The sequence below is a fragment of the Hyaena hyaena genome, unplaced genomic scaffold (assembly GCF_003009895.1).
Source record: "Hyaena hyaena isolate Hyena2069 unplaced genomic scaffold, ASM300989v1 scaffold_40, whole genome shotgun sequence".
NCBI classification, from domain to species: Eukaryota; Metazoa; Chordata; class Mammalia; order Carnivora; family Hyaenidae; genus Hyaena; species Hyaena hyaena.
Window position 1 is genome coordinate 2,593,231 of NW_024080672.1, and position 27,096 is coordinate 2,620,326.

At 42.2% G+C, this 27,096-nt stretch overlaps 1 protein-coding gene across 1 annotated transcript in view; it reads right to left on the reverse strand.

Annotated features, from left to right (window-relative positions):
* Positions 1–27,096, reverse strand: part of JAZF1 (JAZF zinc finger 1) — a 346,073-nt gene that overhangs the window by 135,870 nt on the left and 183,107 nt on the right. Inside the window, exon 2 of the mRNA XM_039229915.1 lies at positions 18,585–18,657. Within this exon, the coding sequence (XP_039085846.1) occupies positions 18,585–18,657 (73 nt within the window). The remainder of the gene's footprint in view (positions 1–18,584; positions 18,658–27,096) is intronic.

Consider the following 27,096-nt stretch of genomic DNA (forward strand, 5'->3'; position numbering starts at 1 on the left):
TACTGACTAATTTGCTTTGCCAGAACAATATTATCTTATACATAATAGAATAGGTCTCTTAATTCATGTTCACACAATAAACGTATTAACAGATCAGAAAGACAGCCACAAAAGCTCTGTTCTTTTGAAGGTGAATAAAAACAGGCTTCTAGCAGGTAGAATTCCAGATCCAGGACCTGGTCTTTTTGTATTCCACCTCTTTTAGGAGCCACTAGGGTGTTGTGTAACCTAGGGAATTAGACACCGAAGGGCTTATAAGAATTTCTCAACTTTGAATTAAGATTTGATATTATAAACAAATACGTGCATGTCCCTTTAAAAATCTAGAAAGTACAACCTTGATACCTTAGCCCTAGAGAAATCTATGCTAAAGACCAGAAAAAAAATTTAAGGCATAATGAACTAAGAGCATAACGTACATTTATTATTAAAAGCATTCTGGCTTTGAGCTTTCAAAAATATGGCTGCTGTCTAGCAAAGATTAATGCAATACAGGAACCAGCTTTTCAACATACTTGTATGGCCCCAGAGAACTGTCCATCACTGAATCTGGTTGGTGCCGCAAACAAAGTGGGCAATAAAGAGTGAAGGTTTGCATGGGTCCAATGAAGAACAAGTGTAAGTGATTTTGCAACATATCTGCTCCAGTAATAATGAAAATGAAAAGAAAATACATCAAGTTTACATCAATGATGAGTTCCATTTTTTCTGGAAGCCTATAGGACAGAGGCATCTGTAGCTGACTGCCAGAGAGGACCATAGCACTTTCTTTCGGTATAAGGACCATGACACACGACTTCTCCTTCCCTGCTAACCTTAGTTTGGGCAGAAGGCAAACTTGGGAAGTATGTGATGTAAAAAGGCAAGCACTCAAGTTGCAAAGGTGATGCTGTGTTTTCCGGGAAGGACATCTCTAACCGTAGCTCAACTCTCTCAACGTGAAATCAAAGACAGTCAGCTAAGTCAGGCAGAGGCAAGAAAAGATGTGCACAGACTCTGCTGAGAAGGCAGGGGCAACTCCAAAAGCCAGATCCAATTTCTGGCCTCAGCACACGGAATCCTATCTCATTAAAGGAGAGAAGGAAGTTGGCAAGAACCAATTGTACACTAGCCCCGCCATCTGTAAATTACATGGGCCCATGTTGTCACCGAAATCTGCAGGGAAATTTCAGTGATCACAGAACGTGGAAGCCGCTGGGAAGGCTTCTCTGCAAATCCTTCTGCTTGTCGAATATCACGTTTACGGCCTTAGCAATGGTACAGAGTGAATTGACTGTCAAGGAAAATGCACTAACTCGGACCAGGCAAGGGAAAAAAAGCCCCTGGGACAGGAATGACATGAGTGCAATGACCAGTGACTAAATTACCACCTGCTTAGGGTGGAATGAAAAATTCTCCTCTCTTGTTGTTTGCTTTTATCGGCAAATGAAGACAAGGACATAAAATACAAGCTAGCACTTAAATTATTCAAGTCTGGCCACTCCACATGGTCTGCATATCCGACTAAAGAATTCTATATGCATAAATTCTGAGCAGTAGGTTTTTTTTTTTTTTTTAAATATTTCTGAGAGAGCGAGCGAGAGAGAGAGACAGAGAGAGCGAGCGAGCGAGCAGGGGAGGGTCAGAGAGAGAGGGAGACACAGAATCTGAAACAGGCTCCAGGCTCTGAGCTAGCTGTCAGCACAGAGCCCGACGCGGGGCTTGAACTCAGGAACTACAAGATCATGACCTGAGCTTAAGTTGGATGCTTAACCTACTGAGCCACCCACATCCCTTATCTTTCCTTTTAGAAAGACAGGTGGAGACATGAAGTTGAAGCTATGAAATCCATTATAAGAGAAAAACACTTTCTTTTCTAGAAGTTGATTCATCTTCAACCCAGTAAAGTACACATTAGTCCAAACTTCTGAGTTCCAGTCTTTTAACCAACAGGTCTTATCTGTACGAATATTTCTTCACNAAGTCAGATGCTTAACTGACTGAGCCACTCAGGCACCCCATGAACTGTTTTTAAAGGCAATGTGTAATAGACAATGGAGGTGGTGGAGATCAGTAGGAGACATGGGCCTCATCCTGGCCACGCAGCTTTGGGAGAAATCCTCTGACTTTTTACCTTAGTACCTGGGCAATCCAGATGAAAGGCAGGAAAAAGGCAATAGAACAAAAAGATCTGGGAGTTCTTTGGGAGTTCCCACATTTACTAGCTGTGTGAACTTGGGCAAGTCACCGAATTTCTCTGATCGTTGACAAAAATGAGGTAAGGGCACACTCGCAGAGTAGAATCAAGGCTCCATGGAGAAAATGTGTGATTTCATAAAATCCCAGCATTCTTGGAAGTATTGGTGAAGTCTTGTGAAACAAAAGAGGTTCCTATACACATTTCAATTTTTTTATTATTTGCTGTCGCCATGACCTACTTCACACAGACTAGCATGATGACACAGAAACTGTGATATTCTGATGGAAAGCAGATGGAGAGTATGAGAAGTTATTAGGACATCAAAGAAAAAGCAAAGGCTTTGGAGTTCTGTAAATTTGGGGCCGAGCCCACCTCTAAAAGCTCCTTAGTAACTGTGACATCTAAGTGAGGTGCTCTTACCCGGGGTCTGAGGACCCACATGGGTTATTGGCAGGATGCAAGAGATCTGGGAACTTGGATTAGAAACAAAATAACTGGCATTTTCACTTTCATTAACTTCTATACAGGAGCATTTCTTTCTTTTTTTTTTTTTTTAGTTCCCAAGGCACGATATTTATTTTTGTGTCATAGATCACTCAAAATGGGAAAATAAAATCATATATTATTTACATTCTGAGGACTGTTCCTGATTACAATAGTTCTTACAAATGCTTGCTTTTAGAATCACCTGGAACCTTTTCTAAAAAATAAAACAAAAGAAAACAAATTCTTCTTTACTCTAGATTCAGAATTTTTCTTTTTTTTAATAGATTTTTTAAACAGAATTATTAATTCTTAAATGGGGCCAAGAATCTGAACTTTCACAAGGCAGATCAGGGATTACTTTGACTGGATGAGTTTGACCCATGCCTTCAATTGATGGGCAATAAGGTCTGGGGGGTGGATAGTTGCTAAAAGTCAGACACTTAATTTTTAGATCATAAGAGACACTCCTGATCCCTTGAGCTCAAATGAGCTCACGAGGAGCATTTCTTTCAATAGTGAATCTAGACAACTAGTCACAGTATTTTCCCAGTAGCTATGACTCTGCATCCATAGAAGTCACAGATATTCTGATATCGTGGGATGACTATAACAGGTCTCAACATAATTATATTCACAACAAATTTTAAATTATGGAGGCTGTTAAGCCAGAAGTTAAGGCATTGATAAAGAAGCATGTGTTACCACAATACAAACTGGTGATTTTAATATTTTGACAATATTTGTGCATTTGGTTGTAACTCATTTTCTTTGTAATCCTCTGTAGTTTGGTGTATGAATTGAACAATGTTTTGAGTCCATAGGCTTTGCCAGTTCTCCAAAGGGGTCCAAGGCATTAAAAAGGTGAAGAGCTCTCACAACTGTCTTGGGAATTTATTAGGGATGAAAGGGAGAGAAAAGTTGTGACACAGGGTCATTGTGAGATTACAGATGGCATGGCAATAGCAAAGTGCACTGCCCAGTGCCCCACACATAGTAGGTGTTCAACTAATGGAAGCTATTCTGTGTTGAAAATGACAAAACAAGCAAAGTAATTACATACTTAATTCTTCCAGAACATGACAATTTCCATAAAACTTTGCATTGGTCTTTTAAGGACGTAAGGCTAAGGCTTTCTTATGACTTGACTGTCTTTCATTGGTCAGGCTGGATGGTCTCATGTTGCTTGGGATGACACGGCTGTGTGGCTGTCCGAAGTCCACATTGCTATTGCCGGAAATAACCGATGCACAGAGCAGAGGTGAAAATCTACACTATGGCTGAGGAGGGAGAGGTCTTTCTGGGGACATGAGGCTGACCTAGCTGCACTACTTTGAGCCAGCAGGCAAGGTCTTGGCCATGGTGGCGGAAATGAGAACAAGTTATTTAGAAACTGGGAACACAGAGCTGTTTTAAAGCTTGCCAGTGAAGGGGCCTTCAAAGGCAAGACTAGTCTTTAGGCTCAGCATAATGAACCTCAATGTGAGAAAATTAAGTAATGTTTCAACTTGAGTCCCAAATCAACAGTCTCAGCAATATGAGAGTATCCTGCAAATGGGAGTGTGCAAGAGCTACGGAGAGAAGATTCATGGCCTTCTTAATTAACTCCGAGGTGCTGCACATAAGGGGAAAACGATAAATCAAGTAGATTACTGCCAGCGATCTGAATTTCCAAATGAAATAAGAGAGGTATAGCGCCTTGAGTCATTTTGTAAATGTGTATGGGGGGGGTAGGGAGGGGCCATCTCCAAGGTCATCCTTACGTTAAAATTTGCCACTATGTTCAACAGTCCCTTGATTTCAAGTATTTGACATATGGTCAGGTATGAAGAGGCAAGAATTAGGAAGATGAGTAAAACGCATAATGGGAGGGTAACACAATACACACACACACACACACACACACACAACTGTGATTGTTATGCCCACATTTATTCAAAACCTATTTATTGAACACCTCTGTGTGACAAGCACTGTTCTAGAAGCTGAGGATATAGTGATGACCAAGATCGACAGAGCGCCTGCCCCCATGGCGTTCACATGCTCCATGGGGGAGACAAGTATTCAACAAAAACAATGAAATGGTTACTTCAGGTGGTGATAAGTACCACACAGAACAAGAAAGCAGAATGGGGGCAAAGGTGGATAGGAAACTATTTCAACTGAGGGTCAGGGAAGGCCTGCTGTGCAGGTAACATCTGACCGACACCTGAAAAAGGAGGAGATGAGCTGTGGGAAGCTCTGATCAGAGGGGAAGCATCCCAACAGAGGGACCAGAGCTGGGAGGAGGCAGCACTGGGTATGCTCAAGGAGGAGAATTTGTGGTTTTTGCTGGGGGGTGGGGGGTGGGGCGGGGGTTGGGTGGGGGGGTGGGGATGTGAGAGGCGGGGGCCACCGCATCACAGAAGCTTTGTCAGCCATCGTGAGGAGTTTCACTTGTATTCCAAGTATGACAGAAAGCCACTGGCAGGAGGGGAGGGCGAGCTGACTTAGATTCTACTAACAAAGAAATACAAGCACAGGAATACTGGCCTGTAGAATAAATAAGGATTAACACACATTGCAGCACCATTATTCATGGCAAGAGACATAAACACACACAAACGAATCTGGAAACAACTTGACCGTGCAATGGGTAGTGGGAGAGTTGAAGTCCTACACATCCATACCTTAGAACTGTATGCAGCTATTAAAAGGAGTTAGGCCTATATCTCATTTTGTTGTGGAAAGATATTAAATGAAAAACAAAGAAGTATGTGTATTATATATTACATATTGTATTTTATATATTTGTTTCAGGCTCCCATTTTTATAAAAAATGCTATAACCAAATCTCTATATACATGAAGAAGAATGCAGACAGATACCTACCATGATATTAACATGATGACATTGGCTAGGGGTTTAGTGGGGGGCTGGAGAAAGAAAAAAGCCAATGATTTTTTTTTAAAGGTTTTTTTTTTTTTTTTTTAAGTTTGTTTATTTTGAGAGAGAGAAAGAGAGAATATCCCAAGCAGGCTCAGCACTCTAAGCATGGAGCCTGACATGGGGCTTGATTCCTCAAACTGGGAGATCATGACCTGAGCTGAAATCAAGAGTCAAGGGCTTAACCAAGTGGACCACCCAGGCACCCTGAGAAGCTACTGATCTTAAATGTACACAAATTTGAATTTTATATGATTCAATGGTCACAGCAAAGTGTCTTAACACTAGAATTTTGGAAATAACTTAATCAAAGATGTAAACAATTCATTCTGGGAAGGTGGGAAACTTCTTAAAATAGGTAGCATTAAAAGTTGATCTTGGGGGCACCTGGGTGGCTCAGTTGCTTCAGCGTCTGACTTTGGCTCCGGTCACGATCTCACGGTTCATGGGTCTGAGCTCTGTGTTGGGCTCTGTGCTGACAACTCAGAGCCTGGAGCCAGCATGGGATTCTCTCTCTGTCTCTCTCTCTGTCTCTCTCTGCCCTCCCCAGCGCACTCTCTGCCTCTTCCCATTGCCCCGTCAAAAATAAACAAACATTAAAAACAAATGATCTAGAAGAGCAGAATTGTCATAGTCAGAAGAGGGAAAACATAGCAAGCTAAAGGCAAGACACGGAAGGTTTTTGTACCTGGTGTTGATGATACTTTTGACAGACCTTTGGAAGAGAGCTGGTAGTCAAGGTTTCAGTGAAGAGAACAAAGGCAGGCAGGAAGAATAGGGGGCTTTTGGGACAATCCAAAATAGGAAGTTAGATGCTCAAGTAAAGATAGTAGCAAGGGAAGCATTCAAGAGGTGATTAGGGTGCACACGTTACAAATTTGGCGCCTGATTATTTGGAAAAGGGAGGAAAAGACATTGCTAGCAGGTAACTAAATCCAAGCTTCCTAGAGTAATGAATGGATAGGTACTTTTAAACACTATAAATCTAAACAGGAGGATTAGTTTTGGAGAAAGATGGGCAACAATGGCCCCAGCACTGGATGAGTAGAACCCATACAGAACATTCATGTACCAACAAGTAGTGGGCAATTAGAAATGAAGATTAGAGGAAACCTGGGTTAGGGATTGGGGAGTCCTCTCCACAGAGGCAATAGGTAAACTCATGTAATGGAGTGAATACAGATGGAAAAGCAAAATACTAGAGACACAAGTCAGGGAGAAGCCTTCATTTGGGTAAAGATGTAAGAGAAGAATGAGAACAGACAAAGTTTTAATGGGTACAAGAGGAATGGGTTTCAGAAACAAAAGCAGCCAATGGCATCAAATGCACGTAGGTCAAACAGGTGAAGGTGTTAAGGAAAATGCCATAGTCATCCATGAAGAGAAAGTGGAAATGGACAAGGAATTCTTAGAACTGACAAAACCTTTGGATCTACGTGGTTTTACTAAATGAAGCCAGAGGGGAGGGGTTTTGATGCTGCAGGGATGAGATATAGATGTGGAGTAAAGGCTGTGCTGCCAGCTTTGAACAAGGGAGAAAGAATGAAGAGAACATGGATGAAAGATTCAGATGAATTTGGAGAGGACAAGCAAGAAGTTCAGTGGAGACACAGAAGCTGCCGTGATCTTCTCAGTACAGGAACTGAGAGCATCTACTGACAAGGGGATCAGGAATGCCTTTAGGAACCTGCGTACGATGGGTATACTTGAAACTGACTGTGATAAGGTTAGCAAGGCTTTAATGTGGGATGAGAACTATGGGATGGCCTTGAGGGCCCAGCCAGGGTTGGGAAGGCTATGTCTGTGGTGGGACACTGGTAGGTGTGTTTCTATAGTGACTCCCCCTGGCTAGCCTGAGAAGCACTTGTTGGTTTTATCCAAGGCTGAGATTGGAGATGATGCGTGAGCAAGCTCAACGAGACAAGGGAATTCATCTAAATTGATAAATTCCAAGTTAATGCCCAGCAACCAGCCTGAATGGAGAGGCAGGGAAGGAAGGTCTCAGACTCTAGAAGACCAAAGGTGAATGTGGTTCCAGGGAGAGGGCTGAAGAGGCAGCACTGGACACTCTGATCAACACAGAAATGTCATAGTTGGAAATACTGAAAGTACAGCAGCTTTTGCTTAGGATGAGGTTCAGGAAATGGGTTTCTACAAAAGAAGAAGAATAGAAAAATCCAAGTCTATTATTAGGTTTCAAAGTCACGGAATCTCTAATTACAGTACGTTTGAAGATTTTGAAAAAAAGGTAATGCAGCTTTGAACTGCACTCAAAGATGCATAAAAAAGATCAGTCATAACAGTACTACATATAGAAAACCCTAAAGATGCCACCCAAAAATGACTAGGACAGACAGATGGATTCAGTAAGGTCACAGAATACAAAATAAATATATATAAATCTGTTGCATTTATTTTCTTTAAGAGAAAACATGAACAGGGGAAAGGGGCAGGAGAAGAAAGAGAGAGAATCTTAAGCAGGCTCCACACTCAGCACGGAGTCCCCTATGGGGCTTGATGCCACAACCCTCCCACACCTGGCGTCAAAAATCAAAAGTTGGACGCTCAACCAACTGAGCCACCCAGGTGCCCGTTAGAAATCTGTTGCATTTCTCTACACTAATAATGAAGCAGCATAAAGAAATTAACAAGACAATCCTACTTACAACTGTACCAAAAATAACAACATAACTAGGAATAAACTAAACTGAGGAGGTAAAATGCCTGTACTCTGAAAATACTAAAACACTGATGAAAGAAACTGAAGATGACACAAACAAATGCAAATATATCTTTGCTCATGGATGGGAACAATAATATTGTTAAGATATCAGGACTACCCAAAGCAATCTACAGATTCAGTGCAATCTCTATCAAAATACCAATAGCATTTTTCACAGAAAAAATGGAGGTCTCCTATCACAGTTCCAGACTTCAAGTTGTATTACAAAGCTACAGTAGACAAAACAGTATGGTACTGGCACAAAATAACACATAGACCAATGGAATAAAATAGAGAACCCAGAAATAAACACGATTATGTGGTTAATTAATCTTTGACAAAGGAGGAAAGTATGCAGTGGGGGAGGGGGGCACATGGCTGGCTCAGTCCGTAGAGCATGCAACTCTTGATCTCAAGCTTTTGGGATAAAGTTTATTTAATTAAAAAAATAATGCAATGGGAAAAAGTCTCTTCAATGAATGGTGTTGGGAAAACTGGACAGGTACATGCATAAGAATGAAACTGGACCTCTTTCTTATACCATACGCAAAAATTAACTCAAAATGGATTAAAGACCTAAATATGACATCAGCTTTGAAATCATAAAAATCCTTGAAGGGAACACAGGCAATGATTTCTGATCTCAACTGTAGCAACATTTTTCTAGATAAGTCTCCTGAGGCAAGGGTAACAAAAGCAAAAATAAACTATTAGACCTATATAAAAATAAAAAGCTTATGCACAGCAAAGGAAATAATCAACAAAACTAAAAGACAATCTACTGAATGGGAAAAAGTATTTGCAAAGGACATATCTGATATAAAGAGTTTTTATTCAAAATATACAAATAACTTATAAAACTCAACACCTCCAAAACAAATAATCCAATTAAAATTAAGAAAACACAAACAGGCATTTCCCCAAAGATGACAAAGATGGCCAACAGACACATGAAAAGACATTCATCACTCATCATCAGTGCAATGCAATTCAAAACTACAAAGAGATATCACTTCACACGTGTCAGAATGGCTAAAATAAAAAACACAAGAGACAACAAGTATTGATGAGGATGTGGAGGGAAAAAAAAAACCCACGTGCACTATTGGTGGGAATGCAAACTAGTGCAGCCAGTTTCCATACTGTGGAAAATATAATGTAATGTAGCTTTCTCAAAAAATTTAATAGAATTAAATAGAATTATCATATGATTCAGTAATTTCGCTATGGGTATTTACCAAAAAAATATGAAAATACTGATTTGAAAAGATACATGCATCTCTATGTTTATTGCAGCATTATTTACAATAGCCAAGTGACAGAAGCAGCTGAAGTATGCATTAGTAGATGAATGGATAAAGTGTGCGCACACACACACATACACACACACAGAAGAATATTATTCAGCCATAAAAAGAATGAAATCTTGCCATTTGCAAGAATGTGGATGGATCTAGAGGGCATCATGCTAAGTGAAATAAGTCAGGGAAAGACAAATACGAAATGATTTCACACATATATGGAACTTAAGAAATAAAAAAAAAGAGAGAAACCAAAGCCAGACTTTTATTTTTTTTATTTTTATTTTTTTAAATATTTTTATTTATTTCTAGGAGAGAGAGAGAGAGAGAAAGAGACAGCGTGAGCAGGGGAGGGTCAGAGAGAGAGGGAGTCACAGACTGAAACAGGCTCCAGGCTCTGAGCTGGCAGTCAGCACAGAGCCCGACACGGGGCTCGAACCCACGAACCGCAAGATCATGACCTAAGCGAAAGTCGGACGCTTAACCGACTAAGCCACCCAGGCGCCCCCAAAGCCAGACTTCTAAATACAGAGATCTGATGGTTACCAGAGGGGAGAGAGGAGGGATGGGCTAAATGGCTTATGGGACTTAAGAGAACACTTATCATGATGAGCATGGAGAAACGTATAGAATTGTTGGATTAATATACTGTATACCTGAAACTAATATTAACACTGTAGGTTAACTATACAGGAATTAAAAAAAAAACAACAGTCATAAATACTGATGGGTAGACACAAGAAAGACTGAAAACATGGCCTAACATGGAGCTGTATAAGCAACCTGCTTTAAAACACTGATTGCCCTAAGAACAAACTGTGGACAACAAAGAAGTTAGTTATGCAAGGAGGCCCAGTGCCTAACAAGCAAATCCTATCACCAAGTTCTGCCAAGACTCACCTCTCTTACCATGTGTTTTATGCCAGCAGTACAAGCTAATTCTGCTGAAGCAAGCCAAAATGTCACATAAGGGCTCTTTCCAGGTTCCCAGTGTCCCTGGAGAGTACATGGTTTTTGCAGAACACAATGAACAAGCCAAATCAGCTTAGAGAGATTACAAGGACTCCCTTGTTCGCAGCCATTCTCGCTTTGTTTCAACCAGAAAAAAAAAAAAAAAAAAAAAAAAAAAAAAAAACAGGTAAGAAAATGGTAGCACAACGTCTGGTATTTGAGATCTAACAGCATGCACCATGTTTATGGCATGCATTAGCCCACAAACTTCGGTCTGGGGCTGGGGCACAAGGAAATTCAGATCTGGTACACAAAGGAGGGAAAGACGAAAGTAGGTCTTATATTGTAGCAAATACAGACTGCTCTCAGAAGACCACAAACAGGTGGTTTCATTAAAAACAACAACAACAACAACAAAACCTACTGCCTTTTGATTAAAAAAAAATCCAAGTGCTTCAGTCTTGTTTGTATAAAATAGAAGGCCAGTGCACACTTGGCTAATTATAGCATTTTTTATGAGGGTATGACTGACTATAATCTGGCAAAAATGAGTCCAACTGAAACAGCCGGAGTGATGGTTTGGGAGAATTAGGTGAGGTTTTGGAGTGGGGAGCAAAGTGGGAAAGAGGAAGAAAGCTTTCATTAAGCAGTTTATATTCTGGTAGGAGGATTTAAAAGAAGTATCCAGACTGATTTTATTTTTATTCAAAACAACCATTTAGTGTATTTTTCCTTTGAGTTCTTAAACATATTTATAATGACTGCTTTCAAGTCTTTGTTTCCTAAAACTAACATCTGGGCCATATCAAATGTTAGGGAGGGTCTCTATTGACTCCTTTTTTTTTTTTTCCTTTGTCTAAGATTTTTCTGTCCTTCATGTCTAGTAATTTTTTATTGCATATTAGACATTGTGATATCGGACTCATTCTTATGAAGACTACTGACTTTTGTTCTAGCAGGCAGTTCAATTTCAGGCTGATTATGTTGTGCTTATATAGGCCTAGATTTATACCTCCTCAGAGCAAATCTGTGCAAAGCCCAAATTGTTTCCCCAAGAACTTGTAACTTGTCAGGACTCACTTCCAAACTTGGTCTCTTCTGAAGAGAAGAGAGCTGGTTTTAGGTATTGTTAGAGTGGCTCTAAAGCAGGCCACACTCCAGGACAAAGTCCTTATTTCTAATATCTCAGTTAAAAGAGTAGGATGTTAACCAGTCATTTCCATACTGGCTGGACTGGAATGCCCTGCCTACCAGCACCACCTCACCTCTGGTCTCACTGTTTCATTCTTACCCATGTAGTTGCTGCTCTTTGATAAGATTCACAGACTTACACCAAATACCAGCATGTATAGTCCACCCTCAGCTATGGACTCATGAAAGACCCTCTTACAGACTCTTCTGGCCCCTTCTACATAGATCTCTCATCTCCAGTTCCCCTGTGCTACAGATTCCAGCAGCTTTAGTTGACCCTAACACTGACCTATTTCTTGTTAGGACGGTGGGAATGCTATGCTGTGCTTAGTTCTAGCATACTCCACTGCAGTAAGGAAACAGCGAGATGACCAGAGGGCTCGCCTCATGTTCATCTTGGGGATCAGCCTTTACTACCTATTATCCAAACCCTAAAAACCATGAGCTCATAAATTTGTTCAACTGTTTATGGCAGGAGAACTAGTGGTAACCACCATTTGGTATATTTTTGTGCTGCATTCCACAGGAATGCTGGAAAAAAGCACAACATCCATTCCCATCATGTAGCCCTCTCAATGCACATGGGTAGCAGAGGCTCCTGGTTTCTCACAGAAGTGTCCCCAAAGTTCCAGGGTATTTACTTACTCTCTTTCACTTATACACATATTCGCATGCATTCATTCACTCATTCAGTAAATACTGATAGTCTACTATGTGCCAGACACTATTCTGAAGATTGGGGACCCAGCCGTGGGAGAAAGAAAATGTCCCTGCTCTCATGGAGCCTCTTTTCTGGTGGGAGTTGTCCCGGCCCCACTCTAAAGCAGTGCCCCCCCCCCAACCACCTGCAGTTGTTCCTCTAATTACTGACTTGATAGAGAAAAGGGTGACTTAGCACAAGAATATTAAAAAAAAAAATAATTAAAAGACCTATCCCAGGCACAGATGCATGTGCTTTATATGCATGAATTAATACTCATAAGAAGAAAAGGGTCATTAGAGAGGAGGAAACAGAGGCTGAGACTTGTCAACTTGCTCACAAAGCTTATGAATAGCAGAGGCAGGTCTCTAAGTAGTCTGACTTCTTCCATATATACATTTTTTAAGATTTTATTTTTAAGTAACCTCTGCATCCAACATGGGGTTTGAACTTAAAACCCTGAGATCAAGAGTCATATGCTGTACCAACTGAGCCAGCCAGACATCCCCCTCTTCCCATACTTTTAACCACTGCATTGCTCTATCAAAGAGGGAAGATGATTACATTGGAGACAGGGGAAATAAACAGTGATATTTTCTAAGCAAGAAAATAAAAATTTTATTTTATCTTAGTTTTATAAATGTTTATTTTTGAGAGAGAGAGAGAGAGAGAGAGAGAGGGAGGGAGAGAGAGAGAGAGAGAGAATGCAGGGGAGGGGCGGAAAGAAAAGGAGACAGAGAATCCCAAGTAGGCTCTGCACGGTCAGCTCAGAGCCTGATGTGGGGCTTGAACCCACGAAGCGTGAAATCATGACCTGAGCTGAAACCAAGACTTGGATGCTTAAGTGACTGAGCCACCCACTCACCCTTAAGTTTTATTTTAATAGAAGCCAACGAGGGGTTTGGGAAGGCTGTGAGAAGTAAAAGGATCATTATTTAAAGAGACACAAGAAAAGTTGCCTGAGATACCATATAAGGGCACAATTTTGTCTTCCTCTGTCCCAGTTGACCATGAGGGAAAAAAACAGTGTCCCGCATTTTGAATCAGAAAAAGAAAAAGCTTTCCTGAATAAAAGTCTTCAGGGTTCCTTGGGGAAGTTGAGGATGGAAGTGAAAGTGATCTAATTCTAGCAACCTCCTGCTGGTATATGTAAAACTAGTCCCATCAGATGCTTCCAGAAAAAGTACTCTGGGATTAGGTCTGTATAAGCAATAGATCATTTCTCTTAGAGACTTCAATTGTATAGCAGCAAAGGAAGGATAAGATCTGATTAATAAAATGGGTTTCTTTACTGCAGGATTTAAATCAAAATTTACCAAACTTAATAGACCACAGCATTCTCTATGAGTAAATGAGGTATGTGTGTGTGTGTGTGTGAGCGCAAAAGAGAGAGAGAGAGAAAGAGAGAGAGAGACAGACAGACAGACAAAAAAAGAGAGAGAGACAGACAGACAGACAGACAGACAGACACAGAAGAAAAGACCCCTTGGAATTGCTGTCCTTTGAAACCCATTTTAGAATTTGCTATTTAATGGGCACCTGGGTAGCTCAGTCGGTTAAGTGTCCAACTTTGGCTCAGGTCATGATCTGACAGTTTGTGGCTTCGAGCCCCACGTTGGGCTCTGTGCGAACAGCTCAGAGCCTGGAGCCTGCTTCGGATTCTGTGTCTCCCTCTCTGTCTCTGTCCCTTCCTTGCTCACACTCTGTCTCTCTCTCAAGAATAAGCAAGCATTAAAAATAAAAATAAATTAAAAAAGAGTTTGCTATTTAATAGCAAACACTAATAACTAAAACGTTAAGCTAAATAAAAATTCATTTTCAGAGGAAGAGAAACCTAACTATTGCCGTGCCCAGCTGCGCAGTAAGTCTTACAAAGAGAATTTGAGTAGAGCTGTAGTTAAGGTGTAAGAAAATATTAAACTTTTATTAGGTAGTAAATGACAAGGATTGACTGCAAGAAGGTACCAATTTGTGTCCAGGTAGGATATCACTTTACAGCACATGCCAAGATGATATACACATTTTTAAACTTTGGAAATTTCATCTTAGGAAGAACATTTTGTAGAAACGATAATACAACGAGCAGCCATGACCATGTAGGTTACTACATCTTTAAGTTAGTTCAGTTACCCATTTAGGGGGGTCACAAGTTACTAATAAGCTATCCTGTCACCTCAAGGTGGCTACCTGAACGAACGACATCACAATAACCTGAAGGAAATCCACAGGTGCAGCCCAGTGCTTCTCATCGGCCTTCTAAGGAGACTCACCCTGCAGCCCACCCATCATTTGCCTCTTGGTGACACATTGAGTGTTAGATGGTTTCCCTCAAAGCCCTGAGCTCCGCCCTCTCTCTCTCTCCCCGAGATGGGGAGGCATCCCTCCCCTGCACAGCTGAGGCCTGCTATGCTAGGATGTGCCTGGCACACTCAGCTCCTTTCCCAGAAGCGACGTATCACTTAGGAATTACTGGTGGCCTCGCTCACAGTGGCCGTGGCCCCTGCTATCTCCTAATGTTTGATTTTATTAGGCTGCTACTGTCCGCTTATCTACAGCATGGCAGTTACTCTGATTTTTAGGTCTGTGTCCCCTCTGCCCGGCTGTCCTACCATATTTTTCCAACATTAGTTTTCCAAATTCTCTCTCTGATCTCCCAACAAATCGGGCTGTACAGTGATCAGTGATCAGGAACCCAGATTTTGGAGGCTGGCAGCAGAGGTTAGAACCAATACTCGCCTGCCTACCACCCGGAGACCTACCCCAAGTTACTGAACTTCTGTGACACCACTTCCGCGCCTGCCCAGTGGAGATCATCACAGTACCTCCTTCCGATGGTTACCGTGAAGACTGAAATATGTAAAAAGGTCTTAGCATCGAGTTCCAAGCATAAGTGTTACATTCGTTCTTTCTAGTATTGTTTCTATCTTTTCTCTGATTCAAAATATTGTAGCTTTTCTTTTTGCCCTTTTTACGTTCCAGGTATAAGATTATACAGACGATGTAATTAAATTTCCCATTACATGGACTTCTCTTTGATCCTCACATCACAAAATTTACAGAGCTTCCTGTCCTTAAAGCTCATATCCAGCTTCCCCAGCCCCAAACTATTCCCATAACCCTACTAATTCATTCAGTCTCTCTCATTCTTATTAAACCATTTACATTTTTTTCCTCTTTTTAAAAAGGTTTCTTTATTTTTGAGAAAGAGAAACAGAGCACGAGCAGGAGAGAGAGCGGGAGACACAGAACTCAAAGCAGGCCCTAGGCTCTGAGCTGTCATAGCACAGATCCTGATGGGGCCTTGAACTCACAGACTGTGAGATCATGACCTGAGCCAAAGTCGGATGCTTAACCAACTGAGCCACGCAGGCGCCCTTAAACCATTTACATTTTAAAATTTGCTCAGATGTTGAAACAGACTCGCCTTGCAAGGAATTCAAGAGTTGCTCAACACGTTATGTTCAAGAGTAAAGAAATTTAAAATAGGTATAGTTAACTATAATTTAAAATTTGAAAAAATAAGTATAAATAAAGGCTCCAGTTTCCACTCAGCTCTTTTCTTTTTATTATCCAAAAAGCTAGCTCCATTTTAAGGAACCCAAATTCTGTTGAATTCAGTTCTTGCCAAAGACAGTTTCATCTCAATTTTGAGATGCTCAAAAGTACATTAGAGTTGTATAAACAAATATATGAGCAGAGAGATCTTTTTCAGTCTTCACTGCTCAGCAAAATTAGACTTTATTTTCCCCTGAGGTTTGAGGGGAAAAAAAAAAAAAACACCTTTATTTGATCAACTTTGTTTTTTTTCCCAATAGTACTCATTTCTGCTGTATTCAGGATATTGCCGTTGAGCTTTATTTCCAATGACCTAACCCTTCTTGATCTCTTCTTGACTTTTGAACTGGCTGCATGTGACCTTCAAGGTTTCCCTTCTATGTCTAAGGGCCCTAAGGTTCCTTTTAGCATATCTTTCCCTGGTGCCAGACTTGGCTTCCTCCTTGCAGCTATTCATTGCTCAGTCCTCTCATTTACTAGGTGTTTATCTCTCACCTACAAATACCCAGAGTGCCTATCACGTGTTAAGTACCATGTTACAAATGCAGCACTGTGCACAAAAGGATCTCGGGTGAAAAAGCTTGTTAGTAACCTGGGCAACCGTCCATACACAGTCCTTCTCTTAACCTAGAGATCACTGGCAAACATATCAATCCCCTCGTACGTCTACTCTGTGTCCTCTGGGGCAGGATGAGGTGAATTCCGAGTTAGGAATCTCATGTTCACCTCTCTGTTTTTCCTATGCCAAGACTCTTTGGGATTCGGGCTTACCCTACTGTACATTTTAGGCTAAACTATCATACTTGATCCAAGTTCTCTGGTGGTTTTTGTGTGTGTGGCCCCTGTCCCTATTCTTTGTCTATTTTTGTAGTCCCAGGTCGCACTTGGCAGAGTATTTCTTTGGGGAGTATGAGGCCTATGCAATGAATAAATCCCTGCAGGCTATACAGCTATAGAGCCCTGCGGGCTGACAAGATGATGAATGAATGAATGAATGTAAAAAATTCATACATTCCAGAGGTGCCTGGGTGGCTCAGTTGGTTAAGTGTCTGACTTTGGCTTGGGTCACGATCTCATGGTTCGTGAGTTCGAGCCCCATGTCAGGCTCTGTGCTGACAGCTTGGAGCCTGGAGGCTGCTTCGGATTCTGTGTCTCCCTCTCTCTGCTCCTCCCCCGCTCACGCTCTGTCTCTGTCTGTCTGTCTCTCTTTCTCTCAAAAATAAACATTAAAAAAATTTTTTTTAATCTCATACATTCTTATTAGAATAAGGTTTGGTATTATACAAATTTGTATATACGTACATAACATATTTTACCTAAAACAATAGCCGAGCTATTAAAAACTCCTATTCAATACCACAAAGCCTATAGATTCTACTGCCCAATATTAGTAGGCTAACTAACCTATGTTACATACACATAATTCTAAAGTATAATTAAAGACTTTAAGACCCATGTTAATCATTGGAAACCAGTTTTATGAGAAATCCAGATAAGTATATACATCTTTATTTGTATCTGGTGTGATTTGGAAGGTATTCTACTTAAAACATTTCAAAACTTACAGGCAATAAGAAACTGTAGATACTTTATCTCACTTCCAGGAAAGACTGATAAGCAAGACATCCAAAGGCAATATGCAAGTAGACGTTTATGTTAAAAAATCATTTTAAAGCCACGCAGAGTACATGCAACTCCAACTCAAAGCTCTCTAAAGATTTGAGTAAGTTTTCCACCCCAAATGCATCAAAGTGAAACAGCACAGACCATTCATTCCTCACTTTCTACTTCAGACCCTGAACCTCAGCTCTGGAACCCAGAGGCTGAAACCACTCTTTGCCTCATATAAAAAAAAGGGGCAGTCAATAGAAATTCATGCTCTGAATTATGAGCAGAAGATCTCATTCTCATTAAAAATCAGTTTTGCTTTTACTTTGCCTGCTTCTCTTCGGGGATGTGTGTTTTCTTGACGTGAGTTGATTTTAGGTTGTCTCCAGAAATCAGTCTCCTAGCTCCTCTGTGAGACTTGTATCGAGTTCTAAGTGTTCTCCAAAGTCACGCTCGCACGTTCAGTTTCAGGAAAAACTCATGTTACTCTACACAGATGGGGTCCATTGTTGAGAATGTTTTTACTACCAATGAGCTGCTACTAAATAACTTTCTGATATTAAATTATTTCGGTTTGTTATATGCGGATATATCCTGATATTCCAACTATGTTCTGAATTCATAAAGTACCTCTTCACCCGAGGGTTTAAAAGTTTCACTCAAACATAAATCCATTAATCTCCCAAACTGCCCTATGAAGTCAAAAGAGCATATTCTAAGTCTGCATACAAAATACTTCCAGAATGAGCTTATAAATCAGTCATGTTTTCAGCCATATGCACAGAGAACTACAACTCTACATCTTTGCAACAGAGAAAACAGGAAAGTTCTGTATAGAGGTTGATGTTAAATACTCTCCGGCAAATAGCTTCAGATTGAAAGCAATTTTTTCCTACTGTTAAAAAGATGCATTTGAAGAATAAACATGTGGTAGATACGAGGTTGCTATAAATTCTGAAAACGGCTTACCTATTAATGTAACTGAGGGCAACATAGGTTGGCTGCTGTAATTCTTGTTTTTCTAAAACACGTGGATCCGTATCTGTAATAAAAACACAATTATGATTTTTCAGCTTGTGCATGAGAATATATGAGGGTGCTGAACATAAAGTAATAGCGGTTAAACAGAGAACAAAGATTTAACACACCTCTTTTTAAAGAAATCCCAGACAGCAAAGCACAATCATTTGTTCTTTCATTCATAAATATGAAGATATTACATTACTTTTCAAGAGAATTCCAAACATCAACAGTGATAAAATGTCCATCTGTCACACAAACTCTTGCACAATCCCCCTCATAAATATTGATTTTCACTGCTTACAGTTACAATGTTGGCATGGTTTTTGGAGGGTAATCGGCCCAAGAAAGAAAGTCTCTGTTAATTATGCTCACTTGAATGCTGGAACAAATTAGTGGCCACTGGATAGCTCCATCAATTTGAAAACCTACTGAGTATTGTTCTTGTTCATTGAACACTTTTCTGGGTTGGGATTCACATTCTGGAGGGCAGCTCTTCTCCTTTTTAATTGTATAATGAGTTTTATTATAACCTTTTCTGGACTCTCCGTCAGGAATGCTCATGCTGGTTGAGAATCCACAAATACTACATTCAGCAGAGGGGCTTTTCCCCCCTGAAGAGAGAATTCAACACCATAGCAACCTTCCTTAATGATGCTTCTCCAACACGGCACACACAAAAATGCACTTTTCACAACCAGAAGTGTATTCTCAAGCTTCTCACGTAGAACAAGGACTATGCTGAACACAGGCAAAGGCGATGTTTGTCAAGGGAGACTATAAAACGGGGAACGCGGAACACGGCTTATTTTCCACGAAAAACGTTCAGACGTTTCACACAGATTTCTTTTTCATTATAAGCTCATTTAAAGCCATCTCATTATTAGAGCTCGTCCAGCTGCACTGGGGCAGGAACACCTTCTTTGATGTAATGACAGATGTTGTTTCAAGCACCTTTGTACAGGAAGTGTTTACTGCACGTGGTAGATGTAAGATACACACACTAACTCCAAAGTACATTAACAGGTGACGGGGGCAAGGGGTGCAGACACAGTGACAGAGAGCACGTAAAAATCCATTTACAATGCTTTTTGACTCCCAGACTCACACAGGGCGGTAGTGGCAATTTTATTCTTGGTGTCAAAGTTAAGAATCTCATATTCACTTTATTGGGTTTCCTGTGCCAAGGATTTCAGAGACCTACTATTCAGAACGCCTGCTTCCTGGTTTTTTGCCACTGCAGGTCCTTGAAAGCCAAATCCTGAAACAAGAGACAAAGATTCTCTGCATGGCTCCATCAAGTCGGGTCTCAAGGTTTTGGCAGCACTGAGCGAGAACAGATCAGTAACTCAGCATTTCCTCTCCCTTGCACAATCATTACATATGCAATGGACACCGTTTGTAGATCACTAACCTACAGATACCACCCACGGGTCCTTAAATACTGGAAACCACTCTTCAAGGGAAGCTTACTTTTCAAACACAACCTTTCCTCACGCTCATCCAAGTGGCTGTGACCCCAAAACACATCTGTGTTTCCGAGGAACGCTTTGTGAGGTCACCTGTGTTCACTAGAGAGGAGTCAGTAGAACAAGGCTCACCAGGGAAAGGTGTTTTATCCCCCCCGTAAATGGCCCATTGGAACGCTGAACAGGCTATGTGTGCAAATTGGGACAGACAGACCAATCCTGCAAGGCCTCTGTAGGTGCTTAAGGAGGTAAGAAACGAGATTGGAAACAAAGACCAGGAAAATCAAGAGGAAGATAAGAAAGAACAAGGCAATGATCGCAAATGTCTTGGGTGGAAAATTTCTCAAATGTTCACAGAACAGTGTGCCATCTGGGGGAGGATTTCACAAGGTATACTGTTTTTTGAAGAAAAGAGTACCATTTTGAGGGGGTGCCTGGGTGGCTCAGTCAGTTGGCCATATGACTTTGGCTCAGGTCATGATCTCACAGCTTGCAAGTGCGACGCCTGCGTCGGGCTCTGTGCGGACAGCTCGGAGCCTGGAGCCTGTTTCAGACTGTGTCCTTCTTTCACTCTGCCCCTCCCCCACTCGTGCTCTGTCTGTCTCTCTCTCAAGAATAAAACATAAAAAAAATTTTTTTTTTTTAAAAAAGAACCACTTGAGTCTAAACTGTGTGTTTTTTTAAAAAAAATTTTTAATGTTTATGTTTGAGAGAAAGAGCGCGCGCGAGTGGGGGAGGGGCAGAGAGCGAGAGAGACAATTTGAAGCAGGCTCCGAGGCTCCAAACTGTCAGCACAAAGCTTGATGCACAGCTCAAACCCAGGAACCAGGAGATTGTGACCTAAGCTGAAGTCGGACACTCAACTGACTGAGCTACCCAGGGGCCCTAAAATGTGTGTTGAAAGGGGCAAAAGGCTAGAAGGCCACTGAACACTTTGTACCACTGTTGCCTTTATTCTTGCTAACTGACATCATTCTGCTTTCCCACAAACCATCCTTCGAAGTTTTCCTTTGTTTCAAGTTATAGAAGTTCTAAACTGTTTTCAACACAGCTCTTCTCTAAGCTGCCTTGACTTTTACTTTTCTTTTACTAGTGTGTGAGCAGGTCTACACACCAGCACACATTTATATCCTTCCTTTCCTCATCACATGCTAATGCCTCTTCGAGAAAGGGGAAGATGAGCCTTAGATAAAATCCTTCAGTTCTCTGATGCTCAGATGAATGGTGCTGGCCACAGATTTCACACAAATTTCACCTTGTCATCTTTCACAAAGAATCAAGAATGTGTGCTAGTTGCAAAGCAAGGTTTTGAAATACTGTTTTCTTACTTTGCTTCACTACCTCCATAACCTATGTCAGACTTATGCTCACATACCCTCACCTTCCAGACAGACATCTACCAGGCTTAACCACATCTTTTTCAGATTGGAGGTTTCCTTGGGCACGCTTTAGAACACTCCTGAAATCTTCGACTTCTTAAAACTGAAATGACGCGCTTGGTGCCCAGAAATCAGGAGAGGCCTACATGAGGGCTACCAGAGGAAGAGCATCAGCTGCTGGTCGCAAATCAACCTCGGCTCCGTCCCTCGCTTCCTGGCTGACGGGTGTGCCGTGATCATGACTCACCGTTTTATGGATTTAATTACGCTGTTGAGCACTTCACATTCAGTAAAAGTAGAATAGCTGCCTTTAGGATTTCTCTCTCCCTGGGAGAAACGTAACTGCCGGCTGCTAGAAACTCTCTAGAAACTCACTGCAGGAAAGGATTAGAACAAGAGACGAGGATTTTCACACAGGAGGACAACGCGCTCCTGGGGAGCACGGACCGTCCATTGTCAGAAGGGGCTGGAGAGAGTAACGCCAGCCACTGGATAGGGCTGAATTCAGTAAGAACCATTTCCCTATTCCATGTGTCATGCCACTGAGAACTTTTTTTTTGCATATAAGCTGCTGCAGGAAGAAATGTGATCTGAATGGCAATGTCTGTAGCCCACAGTCGCCCAGATAGTTCTCTGGCTTGTTTATGGTGCCAATAAAAACGTGAAACTGGATCATCAACTACCATGGCCCAGAGATATAATCCACCTCAGTAAACGGGCTGTGGGATAGAGGCACTTGTTTTTTTGTTTTTTTGTTTTTTTTTTTCACAGCCCCATGATGCTCGGCAAGCCGGCAACTGGCAGGAAGGCAAGCATTTCCTATGATGTGGCTGTCTATGGCCACAGAGAACAACCCTCTACCGCTTTTATAGAGCTAGGCAGTGACCAGAAGAGAAACCCAAACGTTTTCAGCAGGGCAAGCGTGTGGCCAAGAAAAGCACGGAGAGGTTCTAGTTTTCTGCCTCTCACCATCGCCGCCCCCCCCCCCCCCCCCCCCCCCCCCCCCCCCCCCCCCCCCCCCCCCGCCAACACCCCCTGCATGCTCACAGCTTTCAGGCTGAGTGAAGGCTAAGAGAAATCAGATGCAAAGATTTATAGATACCCAAGAGATAAAGACCTATCTGCTTCCTTTGGCTTCGAAAACACACCATCTGCTAAAATGATGGCAGTGTGTGTCTTCCAGCGTTCCTCAGGCTCAGAGCTTGAATGCTTAGTGGTACAGGAAGGACTAGGCACAGAGCAGATTTCTGAAGCTTATAGGGTCATAGTGACTCACGGCTTTATAGATTCAATTCTATGGCAAAGGGCTCAATAATGTCACAGCACCAGCTCCCACTACTTTCAAGCGGTGAGCAAAAAGGCAAGGCAGATGACAGAAATAAGGAAAGGACAGCATTCAGACCCTTCTCCATACAAAGTGGAATCACAATATGATGAAGGAAAGGCCGCCATGATCAATCAGTTAGGCTTGTGCTCATCAGCCCCGCTGTCTCTGGCATTGGGGGCCAATGGCAACCGAGTGGATGTGTGACATATGTGGAGCCTTTTATAGCACCATCTTCAAGCCAAAATGAAAACTATCAAGGTCGTTTGCTGGGTTAACGGAGGCTGATTAATAAGCTCATGGGCCTTGGCTAGGCCTCAGCTAGCATACACTGTTAGGATCTTATAGACCTGAATTACGTATAAATTCAGGAAAGTGAGAAACCGGCTGTTCTACCTTTCCACAAGACTAACAAGGCCTTGATCAGCAATGAGCTGTTTGCAGGCTGAGAGGCACCGGTGAGCGGAAGACATAGTATCATACCCCCCTCCACCGCCCCGTCCCGCCGCCGAGGGCCTCCTTCATATTTGATGTTCTCCCCAAACCAGGCTCTTGTCTAAGTATGTATGGCAGGGGTGGGAGGCTTGAGAGGATGTGGGTGACGAAGCAGTGGGTGACAAGCAGCACTGAGGACCCCAGAGAGGCACAGGCCCACCCAGTCAGACGCAGGATTCTGAAGATCCGGGCTGGGTACACTTTTCTTTGGCCTCACTCAGTAATAATTAATGGGCACAATCTGTTCTCAGTCTTCCCCTAACAGCTGAACTCCTAAAACCACAGTGTAGTTTATTCAATGTGGCCTTCCCCAACACCTCTGGCTGCATTCGCCACATCGCTTCTCTGCACCACTCCCTTGCCAGCACCATCCTTCTATTTCTGTCCGCACAGAGGCATCATCCGGGTATATCGTGTTTCCACACTTCTCAGGTGAAAAACTGTTTCTTCTTCTTCCATCTCTCCAGCGCTTCGCTCCGTGGCTGGCATGTCAGAGAACGTACAATTATTGGATGGACATACAAATTTTATGACCGGAAGGTAGAACTTTTGGTCAAACATGGCAGACTGGTCACGGGCATGTTTCCTTCCCCACCCAAGGCCCCACTAAAGAAGAAATAAAAAACCAAACCAAACCAAACAACAAACCTCTGGAGGGAGAGAAGAAAGGGGAGACGTCTGCAGACCAGCGATTTCAGCTAAGATTCTGGAAGATGTAAAAACCCTGCAGGAGTAGAAAGTGGCCCAGAGAAGAGAAGCAGCTACACCCTCAAGTGCCTGTAGCAGGGAGAGACCCAGGTGCCAGGAAGGGAACCTGCTATGGAAGCCCTGAGCTGGCCCTGGCTCGGGGGCATCTGGAGAGGCGCAAGGCAACGAAGGGAGAGTTCAGAGCAGAAAACGGGGAGACTGTTTCAATGGTTGACCGTCCAGAGACACTGAACCAGGAAATGAAGCACGGCAGAGGCAGAGAGGGGACGGGGGAGGCCAGGGCTGAAAAGGGGAGGGAAGTAGAAATACCCCTACCCTGTTGCTCCAGCAACACCAGCAGCCGGCCGGAGGATTCCTCTGATTAAGTGGGCACCGACAAGAGATGTCAGCATCTGGTAACTCCCTAATTAAATGACCTCCCTACAGTTAAGTCCATGGTCAACAAGCCTCATCCACATCTCCATCCAGAGCCTCCCGTCAGCTTTTCATTGCCTCGGTCTTAAATATGAGCCAAGAACAGTCAAGGAATGGTCGCTGGACATTTGAGAGAAAGTCATGGAGACGAATGGGAGATATCAAAACAATGGTGGGGGTGGGGAGATATGGAGACAGGAGCGAGGGAAAGACTTGGGAGGTCACGTGACATACCTACTGACACAGACCCAGTTAATGGCAGGGCAAGGACCAGAAGACCTACATGCTGAGTCCCATTAGGCCGTCATTCTGACCACTAAGAAGGCCACTCATCTTCTGAAGCCAGCTCATTGTTACTATCCAGCTGTTAACACTGGACTCCAGACAGACAATCCTTCTAGCTTTCTGCAAAGTCCAGCACAGTTCTATTTTAATGTCCACAGCACTTTCAGGACTGATTTTGATGTACCCACAATTTATAAAGACCAACTTTTAATTCACGGCTAGTTTACTTCAGCTGCTGAAATAAATATTTGTTGGAAATGGTCCTTTCAAAAAAAAAACACCCTACAATTGCACATAACTGGCCTTTGAATGGATCAACTTTTCCTTAGTTTATAGACACGTCATTTGAAACTTTTCCCAAGCCATAATTTCCATTACAGGGCAGTCAGTGGAAATTACAGTGAGATTCTTGCCTTCCCAAATTCAATGTGAAATCCAGATGCAGTTAAGTGTTGCTGTAAACTTTATGAGTTAAATATCTGAAAGTCGGGGACACTGTGCAGCACAGTAACAGCACCTACGAAAAAAAAGCATTCATGTTCATGTTTGTAGCCAGAGGTTTCCTCTACAAGTGAGCGGATAAACATTATTCATCCAAGAACCACTGAGACAATTCTCTAGAAGGCTGATTCATAAACAAACATGGCATGTTGAGGTCTTTCAGTTCCTGGCATGGCCAGAGCATTAAAGATATTAGAAATTGACTGTCCTGACTGGGATGCCTTCTAACTCTTTATCAACCCATTAAACTCCTAATGTCATTGAAGACTGCTTGAGAGTCATAGCTATTTTTCCCTAAGTATGAGCTATGCAGGCCTTTTATCTATGACACTATCATTCCATACTCTTTGATGGTGACAAAGTGTTATCTATCCACCCAAGCTTTCACCTAGTTACCTGTGACAAGAGGGCCTTCCAGAGACCATGATGGCTGCCGGGTATGGATATGAAGTGCACAACCTGTACTTCTGTACCCAGCAGCCCTGGAGACTAAGGTGCTGGGATTACACAAGAAAATTCTTCCAAGCAGGGGCAAGGCCAAAACTGGGTACCATGCATGTGGGTGTGTACATATAAAAATACGTGTCCACTTTCCCCAGAAATGAGCCTGATGTTGGCTTCGAGTAGTATGCCACACAAAAGACCATAAAGGAGCATCTATGTCACTCCTGGACAATGGAAGATCCTTTAATAAGCAGGCATCTGGAAGACAAGATGGCCGCTGGTAGGTAAGGCTAGGGGACAAAAGAAAAGGCAGGGAGAATGAGGCTCTGAAGTCCTCTCTTCAAGGCTGGAAGGGAACTATTGGTTTACGGAAAAACACCTCTATTACTTTTGCTTAACATCATTTGCCAAAGGAAACTACCCATTCTCCAAGGCGTTAGCCTATATACTCCCTCTACCATCGGTTGTGCTTTATGTATTTAAATCTGTTTAATATCCCATCAAAATGGAAGCTCCTTAGGGGACCACACCTAAGAGGCCACACATCATAAGCCTACTGCTCTGTAATTAATCACTGTTCATTATGATGTACGCTGAACACATAAATGCATGCCTTGGACATACAGAACACAAAAGACACAAATATAAGCATCCAGCTCAGACAATTTGGCCAGTAGAGTCAGACGGGGAGGAAAATAGATCCACGCATAAATGACTGTACCAGTATATACAGATAACATGAAAAATATACCTACAATATTCAGAGGGCTACAAAGTGATGCAAAGTTCGAATAGTGCAGATGGGGCTAATTTATGAATGGAACTGAGTTGGGTTTTGAGGGGAGGAAGTTATTCATGGATAAGGTTAAGGAATCTATCAAATTGTCATGAAGTTTGAAGCAGAAAGCACAGGCAAGAAGTCTATAGGTACTATGGAAAGGCAGGGGCTGAAGAGCCAATATTCATTAGTTATAGAATATTTATAGAGAGATTCTGGAACAGTGGTTCTGCAATTTTACGCCCTGCCCAAACAAGGATGTTTGGAGACAAGGGGGTCAGGGTGGGGGTGGGGGGTGCTACTGGTATCTAGTGGGTGGGAGCCAAGGATGCTGCTTAAACATCCTATAGTGGACATAGGATAACACTCCCCCCTTCTTTCCCACCCCCCAAGGCAGAATTATTTGGCCTAAAATATCAATAGTGTCCACACTGAGAGCTACACGGATATTATGAGAAATGGAACGGTTGTCCCTAGAATTGCCTGTGGTTGATGATTTCTGTTGTCTGAATCAGGAGGCCAGAAGGCTGTTAAGGTGCAAAAAAACGATACAAGAAGTTGTTTGGACTTAGAGAAGAGCTCTGTCTTTCTTTATGGAAACAAAGAAATGGAATTCGTTTCAAGAAATACATACTGAATTTCTGCCCGATGCTAGCCGCTCAAG